General features: G+C 37.1%; 1 protein-coding gene across 2 annotated transcripts in view; it reads left to right on the top strand.

The window, feature by feature from the left end:
• The window catches only part of LOC114154929 (GDNF family receptor alpha-2-like), a 96,271-nt gene that overhangs the window by 44,945 nt on the left and 34,999 nt on the right, over positions 1–16,327 (top strand). For both annotated transcript variants that reach the window (XM_028034430.1, XM_028034428.1), the window contains exons 5-7: positions 4,247–4,359; positions 6,474–6,614; positions 13,141–13,286. In XM_028034430.1, coding sequence (XP_027890231.1) covers positions 4,247–4,359; positions 6,474–6,614; positions 13,141–13,286 — 400 coding nt within the window. The remainder of the gene's footprint in view (positions 1–4,246; positions 4,360–6,473; positions 6,615–13,140; positions 13,287–16,327) is intronic.

Raw genomic sequence — 16,327 nt, 5'->3', positions numbered from 1 at the left:
GACTGTGAAAAGCGATAAGACTCAGCAGCTGGAACTTAACATTCAAGCGATATTATCATCTGCAGAGAAGCTCATATTTCTGGAAAGAGGACTGAAGAAAGGACTCCAAACGAGATAGGACTCCCAATAAACTGTTTTAAATGAAGTCTGATAACACTTTTTCTTCTTGCCTCTCCTCCATCTTTAGGAAATGGTTTCCAGGACTGACACTCATCTGATTTAAGTCGCATTGTTTGTCATGGCCATCAAGTGATAGGAATAAGAATCCATAGGAAAAACCATTAGTTTTCTATTACTGCCACGCAGGATGGACAGGCACTCAGCGTTCACCCGGATGACTGTGTTTAAAGTGTCAGGTTGCTTGAAAGAAGTCTACCTCTGTGGGGGCTCCCCCTGCCACTTCCCTGGGGGCTGAGTGGCTGAAATGACCATAAAACTCCGTTGAGCTAGACAGCCTGTAATTTCAGCAGCGAGAGGCGCTTTGCCGAGATATAATGGAAAGTCCGTGGAAGCCTTGAAATGCACCGAATCCTGGTGTTGGAACGCCATTGTCTGAACACTCAGGACACCTCTCTAAACTTTAAATTACTGTTTTTAAGCCATCATTGTCGGAAAGAGCTCTGCAGCTAAAAAGAAACTTGTGCTCGTTCGGTTTCTTTAATCCTTTGTGGTCTGCTCTGTGCGTGCAGAAATCTGACATTTACATTCTGTGTTCACACAAAAGTTAAAGACCTTTTATTTCCCCCTTTATAATAAGAAAAATGGAAAAAAGGGGCTTTTAAAGGTTGCTTTGTTTAGGCACAGCAAAAATGTTCCCATTTCTTCTGGCTGCTCTACATTTTTTTTATCATTTTTCAGCATTACTGTGGGCACAAGTGGCTTTTTTACTCTGAATGCAGATGAGCGAGAAAAGGGGTTCTGAGTAAGGAGGGCGTGTGTTAAGAGGGACACTTTTATGATTTTTATATTATATTATATAATTTATTATGTGTGCTGTTTTGTATGTCCATATGTCTGTTTTTGAGTGCATGTACATCTGTACATCTTTCAGCTTTTGCAGCAGGACAGAAGAGCCAAGCATTTTCACTACATCTTATCTCAAGAGGCTACCTGGGTTTATCTGTAAAGAATGGATGGAGCTGAAGTAATCACATGAATCTGAGTGTCATATTTGGCTAGTTTGTCCAACTGCATGGTGAAAAAAACCCTCCGTTATATTGATATACATGCTTTAGATGCAGCTAAGTAGTCTGTTGGTCTCTAATACATTTATGTGATACAGTTAGTTAATTTATTTTTATTTTAGATAGTAATATAACGTCAAATTTTTAATATAATAATTAAAAAATTTATGTTATGGTTTACTTAATTAGTATAATAAATAATGATTTGACAGTTGTTCAGCAGACATCCTGCAAAAGGTCATTGTTCAAGAAGCCGGCTGTAAATAAATACAACATTTGTTTTCACAATGACAGCCCCTGTACATTATTATCTTTTGGAAGGCACCTGTGTCATTTCCAGTCAGAACACAACTTCTCTGTTTAATGAGAAAGGTAAATTAAACACCTTTAATTTACCTTTAAAGATAACATGTTTAAAATGTTGTATGACATGTTGCACAATGTCATACAACATTGTAAAGCAGTTGTATGACACTTTATCTACTCCGGAGGAGCCCAGAGCGCTATACACTGTTCTGTCATTCACCCATTCATGCACACATGATGATGGCGAACTACCTTATAGCCACAGCTGACCTAGGGGAAGCTGAGAGAAGTGAGGCGGCCATGTAATCAGCGCCACCAGATTCTCTCTAGGTACTCCAGCTTTATCCCACAGTCCAAAAACATGACGGTCAAGTTGATTGGTCTGTCTAAATTCTCCTTAGGTGTGAGAGTGTGAGTCCATGTTTGTTTGTCCTGTTTGTCTCTGTGCTGCCCTGAGATGGATTGGCGACCTCTCCAGAGTGACCCCACCTCTCGCCTCTTGACCCCTCGCCATCCTGATAGGAATAAATGTGTTAGAAAAGGGATGGATGGATGGATAATATCAGGGCAGTAGAGCAAGGTATATGTCCAGTTTTGATTTGAGTAGCTTTTTATGTCATCCTACTTTCTGGGTTGGTTGTGACTTGGCCATCCACAGCAGTGGCATAGAAAATAAAAAGACATCAACATAACAATTGTATTTTTATTATCCCTTAGCCAAATGCTGCTCTACATGAATAGAATGCCTCATGATGGCATGCTAGTCTCCAACAGATTATATAATGAGTGCACATGGTGTTTCTCTAACTTTTCTAAATAACAGTGTACCTCCTGCTGAACCAAAAGATTACATGTTAGCTGATAAGCATGCAGGGACAGTCTCGTCATTACAATGCATTCTCCATCTCATCCAATTACTACAGAAACTAGTGGAAATGGTGGGAAAAAATGATGAATAAGTGATTAAGCTGTGCCACCGTGATACAATGCATATTTAAAGACAAGGCTTCATGCAAATGTCTTTGACATTAATATTCTGTCTTCTTACAGAATTATGATGCCCTGTCGTTTGCAACATCAGCACTTTATTGTTTCTTTTTGATTAAGAATGTTTTAAACAGAATGTGGTAAAGATATCAGTCAGTGTTTTGCACTAACTATGGTATGACAGTATCAGACTTACACTAACTTTTCTAATACCATAAGGACAAGACTTTATGTCTTCTCTCAGAACTGTCAAGTAAAATCTCTTGTACACTTTTTGCATAATGAACCAACATAACAGACACAAACAAAGGCATCATTGTACATTTATAATGATCTGGCGCCACGGCAAAAGAGGAGCAACAGCAGGAAATATGGACTATAAATAAAGCCTGAATTGTTATGGGGCTTAAATGGATATGATTTCATTTTTCACTTGTAAATACTGTGGCCATCCATATCTGCAATAGCTACAAGTGAAAAGAAGCAAAACTGCTTTGTCAGTTTGGCTAGAAAACAAAACCCTGCCTCTAGTGAAACGGACAAGCTCTCAGTATTTGCCACAATCATCCACAAGTTCTTTATTTAAATAAATTATCCCTTGTTTCTGCAAAGTAAAACAAAACCCCTTTTTTAATGTTTAGATTGAGGGACCAGTTTTTGAAACAACACCAGAATGATTGTGATTAACGTAACTCAAATAAGCCCATCACTAAAACCTTTTCTTGTTTCCACAAAGTTGTCTGGTAGTTCCTGTTAACTGATGGTGAAATAACCCAGGGGGCTTTGAAGTGCCTTTGTACTGCGGGCTGAAAAAAAGCGGTCACACGAGGCCAGGGTGAATGACTCATGACACATGGAAGAAAAAGAGACAAATGTGCACTAATTGTGAGCAGCTGTGATGTAACCAGCACAGGCAGGGCAACTTTGCATATATTTTTACCCCTACACCTAGCTAAGTGGATTAGCAATGCCACCCTGGGGGCCCACACAGGCTTAACACTCTTATCACAAACACATTGAAGCACAACTTATTTCTTCACTGTTCCTTCGCCTGGTGGTGAGTGTGAATTTTGAGAGGCAGTTGAGAGCTGGTGTGGTCGGCATTTTAGTGAGCCTCAACTGTGTCTATCACCGCTGTTCATGAAGTACACACATGGGGTAGCTGGCTCTGTTTTGTGCAGTGACTCCCACCGTTGTGCAGGTGGAGTTTTAGGCTCTTGCTTCAGACAGAAGTTTCTTCTCTCAAAGTGCAGAACACAGCAGTATGAAAACTGATGAAGTAAATACTACAGTATGCAGAAATTGATCATTTTAACTGGTACATGTCCTTTTGATAATTATCTTGTATATGAACTAATGGTGTTTTGCCTATTTTTTTCTATCACATGACTATTACGATTACATCTCTCTGGACTTTGTTTCATTGTTTTACAATTGAGGTCCGAAGCTTTATGTATTCTCTTCCTACAGTTCAAATTTGCCTACATGTCTTCGTAAAGTTACCTGAAGCTGAATGTACTACCACTGAGGTTGCAACAGAAAGACATGGAGATAGCTGGTAATTTGCAGAAAGTCATGCATCAGTGAGAAGTGGTTGCTGTTCAGAGAACCTGTTGACCAGAAAACAGATGTTGCTTATCATTTTACTAGTCATAACTGGCAGCTGCTCTTTAGTGAAAAAGGTGCCAATGATTCAATTCAGTGTTGTATGTTTGTGTATGTTTCTCTCCCAGGCATTCAAGCTCCTGCCACTGTTTCTCTCTCTGTAGGTCTAGACTAGCTGACTACATAGCAAATTGCTGGATGGCTCCAAACACCGTGGGAACCTGCCCCAACCAAGACAATCACCAAGCCTGTTTGAACTCTCTTGCAAGGCTCATCGGTGAGTGAGTATGGCTACGAGAGACATGGTGGTTTCAGAATACAGTATATGAGTGCAAGTAAAGGTCTGATTGAAGATCTGATAAAAGCATCAAAAGTATTCATGGCCTTTGAACTTTTTCACATTTTCATCTATTTTAATTAGACTTCATTTAAGCAGTGCATTATTGTAACATGGAAGGAAAATAATACATAGTTTTGTAAGTGTTTTACAAATATATTCTAAAACATATATCAAGGTCAATTTATTCGGAAATTGACACTGATCGGTTGCTTTGTTGTATGTCAGCCAATGGAATATAAAGTAGCAATGTCTCCAGCTTCCCAAGCAGCATTTTATTTCAAATAATTTAGAAAAAAACTGCAAATAGGCAAATAACTTGGTGTTAAGTTCCACCGAAAAATCCCTAACCATTTAAGTCCACACTAAAACATTGCTGAACTGCGAATAGAGGGTGATGGAGATAAAATATGTAAAAGCTAAGTTGAAAAAACTACTCCAAATTCTTAGAAACAAACAAACCCAAGCTTTGAACATATCAGAGAGAACTGCTCTATTAATCATCTGGCTGCTCGGACAAAGAGAATATTAATCAGATCTGCCTCCAAGAGTCTTTTAGTAGTCCTGGAAGAGCTGCTAAGATCCACAGCTCATGTGGTAGCATCTATTGACAGGACATCTTTTACTCGTGGACTCCATACGTATAGTCCTGTGTAAGAGAGCGTGACTAGAAGAAAACCCTTCTTAAGAGAAAGTTCACGGAAGTTCAGTGTGCCACGAGTCAAACAAGGGACACACCACATAATTAAGATGAGGTGCTTTGGTCAGACTTGAAATAACCAAATTTTAGTGCCTTGCCAAACTTCAAATATCATGGAAAGTTAACACTGCACCCACAAATCCCGCTGATGCAGCGTCATGCTGTGGGGATGATTTCCTTCTGCAGAGACAATGGTCTGGTTATAGTTCATGTGAAGATGGCAGATAGATAGAGCCGTCTTAAAAGAAAACCTCAAAGGCTGTTACAGACTGGACACAGGTTCGCTTTCTACCAGAATGATGGTAAATATAAAATCAGAATTTAAAAAAATATGTATATATGTTTATATCTGTCACATGAAATCCTAACAACTATACTTAAGTTAGTTGTAGAAAGTTTACAGAGGTAAAAAAGTTTGAGGTTATGAATGTTTTGCAAGGTGGTGTTTACGATTAAGCAAAGCATCATTATAAGACTCTGAAAAAAACAATACGGTATGGTCATTTTCCTTTATCACATCAAACAGCCAGAGGAGCTAGAAACCACATTTTTTTCCCTCCTGGTTTGATATCTCCGCCAGCACTCTGGACATTAGTTGAGTACCAGAAATAAATTAGAAAGCAGAGGCAGGCAGAAAGTGTTTACTTAATTAAAACACTCCACGACCATCTGTTTGAGGATAATAAATGTTGTGCAAATAATGCATGGCATTGTGTATAGTTCGCAGAAAGGATGCTGAGAAAAATACGGAGAATAAACAGGTGACTCGTGACAGAATATTTTCTCACTCTAATCAACAACATCTATAGGTGATATTACAGGGGCTACAAAGACTTTTAAATGCAAATTCTATATAAAAAATAGTTGATTTTTCCACTGTTTAATGGTTGCTGAAGTGGCCATAATTCAGCACACAGCTGTGTCTCACCACAACATGTCATATATCATGAAGGTTGAAGTGATGTTATGCCACAATGCTTCCTGTGTTTTCCTATAAAATATTGCACAAAGTGCATCTAATGGTTAGGACTCCTGCTGAAAGCATTGACTCAAAGAGAGACATTTGAAAAGTAAAATGTTTGTAGCAGGAGTGCTGGATACTAACAGGGCATACACGTCCTAGAGCAACTGCTTTGCAAAACATTTATACCATAATGGCCTCTTTACATCTAAATAAAGCACTGCAGAACGTTTCCTATAAACTCCAACAATGCAAATCCATTCCTCTGACTAATATTTTGTGTCCCATTTTACATATTACTTGGAATAAATGTAGTCCATTATTGTCCATTAGTGACCCACTACTATTCTCATGCAGGCACGTGTTTGTTTATATGTGGTTGCCCCGATGCAGGGACGGAAATGACCCCCAACTATGTCGACAACAGCTTCACCAACTGGACCATCTCTCCATGGTGTAACTGCATAGGAAGTGGAAACCAAGAAGAGGAGTGTATGAACTTCATGCGGTATTTCACTGACAACACATGCCTAAGTAAGCCACCCTGACATGCACACTCTCCATATCTCTGAGATGTAATTCGCTACTGATCGGGTTCACCGTATTCATGTAAAATTGATGAGAGCAAAAGTGTGTGAAGCAGTAGTTACTCTTGCAAACATGTCGGAGCTGCAGGAGCTATGAGCTTCAATCTAATGCAACTTTAATGGTTTCATGTCAACTTCCGCTGTTTCCTTTTGCTGAGCTCCTCTGCAGGATGCAATGTTTGCGAATATTGTAAATTCAGGAGTCACGGGACATCACAGGTGTCAGGGGCAAGACAGTCTAACATAAGGGTTTTTACAATTCATGTAGAAGTTTTGAGTACAAGCATTACAGGTTTTGAGAAGAAAGACATGAAGTCCTGCTTTCAAAATAAAAATGTAAGCAAAAGTATTAAAAGTTTTGAGAACAAAGGCACAAAATCCTGCTTTCAGACTGAAAATATGTTCTCTTAGATCATGGAAGAAAATTCCCCCATAAAAGTGCTAATAACTTTCCACCTAAAATAAAAATAACTGATAAGTCTTTAGTATTTTTGTGCCAGGCTGCTGAGAATCTTTGCATAGTTTCCTGAAATGCTAGGCTAATGTTAGCTTGCTTTTTCTCCGTTTCTATATGACACAGGGTAGGGTAAGGGGGTTAGGGTAGGGTTAGGCTAACCCTACCCTTTGCAGTTCTTTAACAGATGCAAATCAGAGTTTGAATTTTGAGGGTTGTGATGCTAAGAACAACTAAAACTTTAAAGAAAAACCAGACACCAAAAAGTCTTTCTTTTTTTTTAGATTTAAAACAACTGTCATTATTTTATTGGACAATTGATGAAATCAAGCCAGTAGGATTAGACTATATAAATAAAGATGTCTGATTGAATCCATTCGTGAATTTAATAAAAACATATCTGCAGCACAGTTTGATTCAACTTTTCCATGAACACCATTTATCCAATGAATAAGTTAAACTAAAACACTCCGGGTTTTATTAGAGGCAACTATTTTTTCTTACTTCTTATCCTCCTGTGGGCGAAATCAACCCAGGCTTTGATAGAAAAGAAGCCATTTGCATGTCATCTTCACATTTTAATCTAAAAGAGCTCATCCTTGTTGGAAGAATGTCGTCATAAAATAGGGAATGAAAAGAAATAGCAGTAGTAAAATACAAATCATCTGTACATCTAATACAAAACACATGGGGAAGCAGAACAGAGGGGTTATTTTCAAATATCCCCGTGCCTTTTTCACACCTTCCTTGTTATGGCACACTGAGCTGTGTCATCAGCCCTATCAGGACACCATTGCCTTTAACATGTTCTATTGTGTGGATGATGCTTTCAGACCATTTCAATAGATTGCTGGGTTACCGTTTTAGCTGAGTGTGCAGGCTGAGGGATGAGAGCTGGGAGCTGAGGAGGCGTCTTGAAAAATAACACAAAATGCAGCATCTCGTCTCTGCAATCGAAGGGAACACAACTTAAGTTTTCACAAAGAATATATTCTTATTAAAAGACACAAACTGACTACAAAACATATCAAGCTTTTATCAACCTGCAAGCCATAACAATCAATCTTAATGTAAAAAAAAAAAAAAAGAAAAATACCCTGACCTGCATATTCTGTTCACAGGCAAAAAGAGAAGTTATAATTTTTTCTGGGGTTTTGTAAGGTTACAATATCAATTGATATAAATAAACAGAAAAGTCAAACTAAGTCAAGCTAAGATACTGCCTAAAGCTGTTTTTGTGTGCCACCAGTAGTTACACATTCCTATAGATTTTGCTGACTTGAACATGCAGCCAAGTAATGGCTGGATTTTTTTTTCTTTTCAGTTTCATCAAAGTAAGAAAGCTACAAGTAAGCACTTGTATCTTTTTGAAGCGGTCAGTTTTTTTTTTTTTTTTCTCAAAACAGCTAATTGCAGGTATTGTTTAGATTTTAGACTCAGCTCTTCAGCCAGTTTAATGGATGTGCTTCAGGGTGTCATGGACTGCCTGGCCCAATTCAGAACTCCAGAGATGTGCTGCTACTCTGACCCACCAATCCATCCAATTTTAATGGATGGAAATCAAAGTTGTCACTAATAATGCTTCACATGCTTTTTCGCCTAAGTGATGACTTAAACACTGTGAATTTCACACCCTTGGTACTAATATACACACACTGTTTAGGAAAGAAACCCATTAAAAGCAGCATGAAAACTTTAAAAATGTGACAAGTCTTCATTTCATTAAAACCTTCTTCATTTGCTTACATTTTTACACACATAACCAGGACCCACTTTTCACAGACACTAACCATTAGCAGGCCAGCAACACTTTAACACAGTTTCAGTTTTTGAGATGCTGTGACCCAATTGCCCACCATTTGGTCATTCTCAAAACTATAAAATCCTGTTGCTTGCCCATTTTCCCTGCTTCTGACTTTAAGACTAGTATTTTTTCTTGGTGCCAATGAACCCCACCTACCAAGAGGTGCCATTGTAAAGAGAAGAGGGGCCTCTTCAATTTTCAGATGACGCCATAATGGTATGCATGAAAGATGAAGACAGCTTGCCTATTCATGGTGACTTTATTTTTCATGTCTTGCCATTCCCATTCTCCCTAACACCTTAGACTTGTTTAACCTTTCTTTATCTACAAAAGAGGTTACACTCGCTGAAGGTCACATCATAGAATTGATGCTCTTATCTTGTTTGGCTCTAAAGTTTTTTAATTTACTCAAAATAGCGGCTGTTTTGATAAAGCTGTTATTTTTAAGTGCCTTTTTAACTGTCTCTTTCTATTTCCTTCACAAAGAGATACACTTGCATATTCAGTGTGGGCTCTCTGCAGGTAATTTCTACCATGCTGTTAATTTAACATCCTTAAATCTCATTAAACCACGCTCAGACCAGAGGCCTTATTACATTTATCTAATGATCACCGCCTTTTTATCCTTGACCACGCCAGAAGAGAGAAAAAAAAAAAAATCTAATTACTTCCTTGGGCTCAAGCAGCACTCAAAAGAATTATAAAAAGTATGAACGTTAGTGGAAGGAAACAAGTATGAAATAACTTAAATAATGCTGAAGAGAATCAAATTGAAGACGCTGCTCTTGGTTTTGCAGGTTTGTTGAAGGAGATAATCCTAATGCAGAAAGTAGTTGTGTTTCATTAAGTAGCATTTTCATAGTTCACAGTTTGCTTTTATGAAACCCTCTTCGGTACAGAATTATATATGTTTAGTTTCAGATAGTCTGATTGAATATTTAATATTTAATATAAAATATTAATATGATATTGAATTAGAAAAAAAAAAAGTCAAGTTACTTGAAATAGCCCTTTTCTTCAGCAGTCAATTACATGCCAATACCAAAACTATACGTGAAATAGCATTTATATTGTTCATTTTTGGTGTTTAGACACAGTCATAAATTGTGTTTTAGGGAAATAATCTCAGGTTTGAGCAGTGTGAGTATTTAAAAGTTTGAATTACGAACGGGTCACTACAAATCAGATATTGACTTTGGAAGACCACAAGACATTCTTAAGATGCAGTCGCACAGTTTCCTTACTTGCCATGCATACTATGAGCAAATGTTGAAAAACACATGTTATGTAAGCAAGTAAATTTTTTTTACTGAAATAAAGTCTTGTCATTTCTTATTTGTGCTAATTTTGATGCACTTCTTTTCTGAACAGTTTATGTATATCTGTATACAGTCAGTAATTTTCCTTGCAGGTATACATGAACAGTGAGAGACACAATCTAAAACATAATCCAGAAAAATAACATTGTATGATTTTTAAATAATTACATCCCACTTAATATTTTACCTTAGTTTAAGACCATCTACATCTGAATGTAAAGTAGGAGTCCTCCTAAGCTCTATGTCAGATCTCCGTAACCGTAAGGCAAAACCTAGACCAACCTTTTCATAGATTTCTTAGCGAGTTGCTCACGCTGTTAAACTGACTCTCTCTTTGGTATTGTATTACAGTCTGTGTGGAGACTGGATATTTTTACTATGTCTTTTTTTTCAGTCTTTCCTATGTCCAGCATGTGTTAATTGGTGTTTGTCAGCTCACTGCAGCAGTAATGAACTGGCGGTTATCGAGAGTGTATCTTTCTTCTGGCCTGATGACAGCTGGGATAGGCTCCAGCTCCTCCTCATGCGACCCTGAACAGATCAATTATTCTTCTAGAATCGGAGGATTTTGTAGTGATAGACTTCTTTTTTAATCAAATAAAACCAAATGCAACAGCTCAAAGTGTAATATTTACATTTTGTGGTTTATTTTTATGATAGACGAGCAAAAAATATATTTTTGCTAATATTGGAGTTGTTAAAACGTGCCTGCGTTACAAAACAATTTTGTTATCCGCCAAGATTTTGTTCTACAGTATATCTATATTTTTATTTATACAGGGCCACTGGTTTCCACTAATTACAAAGTTTGAAATAATCATAAAATGTTTCACCTTTTTGCGTTTTTATCTGAGAAAGAAGGGGAAAAAATCAGTGTGGAGACCAGATACTGATTCACTCTGTCTTTGATTCTTCTTTTTCTTGTTCTCCAATCTCTTATCTCTTTGCTTCGATGTCTGCAGACAGGACAATGACCAGAATGAAAGGAAATATTGTCCAGTATCATTAAGGAATTGAACAGCAATCGCAACAAGCTTCACAGCTTAGGTTCCAAAAAGTATGTGGGGGATGGGAGACCGCCAGCTAGCCACTTTGATTTATGACTTCATCCTTCCTTCTTAAAGAATCTGTGGGGACAGAGTTAGCTTTAATGCATCCTGGCAAACACATGTGTAACACCACACCTTTCACCACAACTCTTTACTGTTTGCTTTGAGCATACTTGGCTTTCTTGGTTCTCTTCTTGTCAAGCTTTGATTTTTCCAGTGGCTTTTAAGAGTGTGTTGTTGTTGTTTTGTTTGTTTGTTTTTTTTAAGAAATTGGTGTTTTCTTTTTTTGTATGTTTTGTTGTTCCTTGTAAAACAAATGGTGTAATCTTTAAAATTATACCATTTTAAAGATTACACAATTTCTCATGTAATGACCACAAACTACAAATAAACTGGGATAAACTAAAACAAAGTAATTCACATTCTGAAAAAATAAAAAAACATGTTTTTACATGTTTAAATGGTAAATCTCAAACATATGCGTTTAGCCCTTTGATTTAATAAATTGCAGAACTTCCTTTTGTTGCAATGACCTCTGCAGGTCTTGAGGTATGTCTCTGTCAGCTTTGCACATCTACAGAGTGTGACTTTGAAGGCAAATTTGAAGACAATTTGTGATTCTGGCATTAATGTACGTATAAAAAAGTGGTTTGAATACTCATGCATGCCAAACTTTTCAGATTTGTCTTTGTCAAAACCTGTTGCTTTATCACATACAGTCCCAATAAAATGTGTGAGCATATATAACTATTTATGTGACAAATGTGACAGTGGTGTGAATATTGTAACTGTGACATATTTTAGAAGATACTGTAATTGTTAGTAGGCAGGCAACTTGATATACAAGCCTATGAGTTCAGGAGTTTTAGGCCTATGTGGCCATTTGATTGTTAATATGCATTACCCTGCTATCTAGGAACAAATACCATTTCTCCTTGTTTGGAGATGTTTTGAATTGGATCGGCGACATAAGTCTATTCAAAATCATTTTTGCACAATGGCCTTATAAAGAAGGTGGTTGCCAAGCAATTTCATGCTTTGCCTGCTCTCTGGCTGTGAAAAAAGCAAAAGGCTTTGTATTTTAAACGGATGAACAATGGGAAGGTACCCAGTCCCATGGTACTGCATCTAGCTGGAGTAGCTGACTGTACAAGGATGTATCGCAATTTTGCAGACTTACTCATGTACTTGCACAATTACACACATGTTCAGTAAGTCTTTCAGCTTAGATACTCAAATATTTCTATCACTATGCCATCCTCTGACTGATTTGCAACTTTCTGTAAATTCAGTTTCCACTTGTGTGCGAGGAAACAAAAACAGTTCATCATCTTAAGTGTGGGGATCCTCTCTTTTCTTGCACTGTTGCAGTGTGCAGAGCAGCTGTTACATAAAAGCAATTTTGTAATGATGAGAAACCATGAGCCATAGTTGTCTATGTTCGATAAAAGTGTCAATTTGCCTCCACAGGATGCTCTAATAGAAGGATAATTACTTCCTAAATAAACCAGACAAACATTCAAGGCTGGGGAAATAATATCAATGTTATTATCCTTGTGTAGCCAGTAGAATTTTAAATGATCTTCCACATAAAGGTTTTTAAAAGCTCTTCTCTGATGTCAATAGTTTGACACACACCTGACAAGCCCCAAAATAATAATCTGAAACTTTTTCTCCTCATTTTGTACTCTTTCCTTTTCTTACTGTTCTTCTGCCCTGCCTCATTCCCTGGGATGAAAACGACTGGGCAGCAGACCAAGAATATGACTCAAAACTGTTTGTCTGCTAGTGGGCTTCTTGCTGGGATGGAAGTCCGAAACAAATTACTTTATTCTCTGTCCCTGCAGGAAATGCTATTCAGGCATATGGGATGGACGACACGGTGATCAAAAATGTGACTGTCTCTGAGCCTTCAGTAACATCAAAAGCAATGAACGAATGGATGGACAGCATCCCAGAAAATCCCAACCCTAACCCTTCCTCTTCCCCTGCAGTAAGTATTTTACAATGATTGCTATAGTATACAGTGCTAATAAAAAGTATTTGTCTACATACACATGCTTTTTCTCAACACTAATCTTGAAGGTTTCAATTCATCAACAAATTTTTTAGTACTAAATATTGCCTGAGTAAAGACGGAAAGCCAATTTCAAATTCTGATTAAATTTATTAAAGGCAAAAATTAAATAAATCATATTTGGAACGATGTGACACAGGTAGAACTTTTTCCGCTGCATCTGATCTGAAAGTATTGCAGCTTTTCAGAAGAACATCAGACATGTCAAACATTGTTGTTGCACTGCCATGGTCTTATGATGCTTTGTTAAATCAGGGCCTGGATGACTGACCAACAATTTATGAATCCATTAATTTACGCCTGTTTGTCTCATATTGAAATTTGCTAGATGATACGCAAGATTTAAATGTGAAGATCGGAAAAAAGGTGTGACGGGAGAAACACTTTGTGTAGAAATCACACACATTTGTTATGCACGTTTTAAGATTTTTTTTTCTTAAAGGTACTGTAAGTGTGAGTAAGTAGGCAAGATTTGTTATACAAATAAATGTGTACTTTATGTACTCATTTATTACTCCTCTTCAATCCTTTTCTTGAGAAATACAGAACTGGGAAGATGTTTAAAAAGGGTTTTAAACAAATGAATCCTTTACTCTGGCTGAACATATTTTCCACAGTAAAATAAATATGAATTTTATCAATACTAAGGTCTATTTCTCTCTCAAAATAGGCAAGACTAAAAACATTGCATTTAAGTAAGGTAGACATGTGTTGATCTTCATAAAAAAAAGGAGAGGGCTGTAATAAAGTAGCCACTGGTCTGCTTTGACCACTATCTAGAGTTAGAGCACTTATCAAAGGCCGTGTCTCTGTAAACCTCCATTGATATTTTGTGCATAGCAAGCTAAACAATTAGTGTGCTGGTTTTAGGGAAAATATGTTAAACATTTGAGAGAGAAACTCACCTACCTAAATTTTGACCTCAGGTTTCTACCTGGGGACAGCATAGAGAGCTTGACTGTCCATATGGCAGCTTAATAGCTTTCTGCTGAAAAAGTAAGTAATGAGGCAAACAACAGCCAGGATACTTCAAGGATTTACACACCGAAATATTGACGAGGAGGAAAATAATGTTGTTGTGAGGACACACGAGGGTGTGTGTGAGACACAAAACTGGGAAGATTGAGCAACTGACTGAGCAGCTGACCCCTGGTGACATATTAATATGTGACCCAGACTGACATGTGTAGTGATTTGAAAATTCCTTTTCTGTCATATGTTTATATTTGGAAAATTGATTATGATTTTTATGTAATACTTTGCTTAGGCATGCTAATGTGAACAAAGAACATATCTGTAAACATATCCCACACACTGACTGGCCTGCAAATATGACAGACACACATTCACAAATTATATGAAAACAAATCAAATTTATAATCAAAAACAGAGGGGGATAGAATAAACAGTTCCTAATCAAATTAAATGACTGCAATGAAAACATGCTAGCACATTAGTCTCCAATGTTGGAACACAAGTGTCATGAGCTGAGTGAAGTCATTGGTGGTTAACATGCTTGGACATGTGCAGAATAAACAATGACACTGCATTTTAAATGACCATCACTGAATTATAAAACCAAAAGTGAATTTTGCTTTTCTGTGATCTCTCAGGTTTTGCATGTTCTCATGTGGCTGTTCATGCAAAAACAGAAAAAAGGTGAAAAAAAACAACCTACTTTATATTTTTACCAGTCCCTCGGTTCCATTTTCAACTTTTCATCATCTTCCTGCCTTTGGTCTGTCTTTGTAACCTTTGCAGGTCTAGTGATCATTGCCACTGCTTTTGAGCAGGCCAATTTGTGATGTTATGTAGGTAAAGTTGCTGTAGTTCTTGTTGCAGCTTTCCTGTTCCTGGGAATGAGTACTCCTTAAAAGCAGAGGCAGAAATTGAGAGAAAGGCATGAGAATACATGTTTTTTTCTATTTTTCTACCTATTATAGGTATGTATAGTCCAGGTCAGAAAACGTGGTGGCACTGGTGAAAATTTTATGCAGATTCACATACACTACATGTGTGTTTGTACTTGTAGTTATCATGTGTGTTTTCTGCCCTCTCACCGATTGCCACATGTGGTTGCAAGGAACTCAGAAAACAGAGTTTTTATAATTTATTTTTGGTGCATAGATGCCATGAAGGTTATAGTCAGTTATCTATGCATTGAAAAAAGCAAACTGTGTTTTCTGAGTTTCCTGCATCTACGGGGAGCAACTGGAGACAGCAAAAATATTAAACGCAACACGGTAACAGACTACAACCTCATATAAGTGAATATCTGGTACTGAGTCGACTGTAAAAGCAGAGATTGAGAGGCATGAGTGAGTCTTTTTTTCCTACACGATAATGTGTTGGTACAGTACATATTTTTCTCTTCTTTTTTTTGTTTTTTGAAGGTGGGATCAGAGTGTCAAGAAGATTGCACACATAGGTTTGGGTTCTTGTGGATTTGAGCTGTTTGAGTAAATAAATACATATGTGCCAATATGGATCCATCAGGCTGATCACTTCAAGTTAACTTCAAATTAACTTTTGTCTTTATTGTTGCTATCTTTTGTTTGTTTTTAAATACCCTAACAATGTTGGGCCCTTTTACAGTATCTGATCTCATTCCTACATGTCAGCATAGTAGGTGCAAACTCAGAGATTAATTGACTTGTTGAATTTAAATCTCCATTCAAAACATACTTTTTCTTCTAAAGAATTTGAGAAAATGCCAGTGACCAATATTTATATTATCTTTTGTTCTTTTGGTTTTACTTGTTTCATATTCTTCTCATTACCTTTTATAGATATTCTGTGTTTGTTCTCTTTATATTCTCTTGGAGGTGTCTTTTATGTTAAGCTTCACAACACTTTGGGCAGCTTTGATGTTTCTTTAAAGTGCTATATATATATAAAAAATTGTATGGTGTGCTGCTGTGTTGTAAGGAAACCCTAACAGATTATACAACTCAAGA

The sequence above is a fragment of the Xiphophorus couchianus genome, chromosome 12 (genome assembly GCF_001444195.1).
Source record: "Xiphophorus couchianus chromosome 12, X_couchianus-1.0, whole genome shotgun sequence".
NCBI classification, from domain to species: Eukaryota; Metazoa; Chordata; class Actinopteri; order Cyprinodontiformes; family Poeciliidae; genus Xiphophorus; species Xiphophorus couchianus.
Note: the sequence above shows the minus strand (reverse complement) of the source record. Positions and strands in the feature narration are given on the sequence as shown.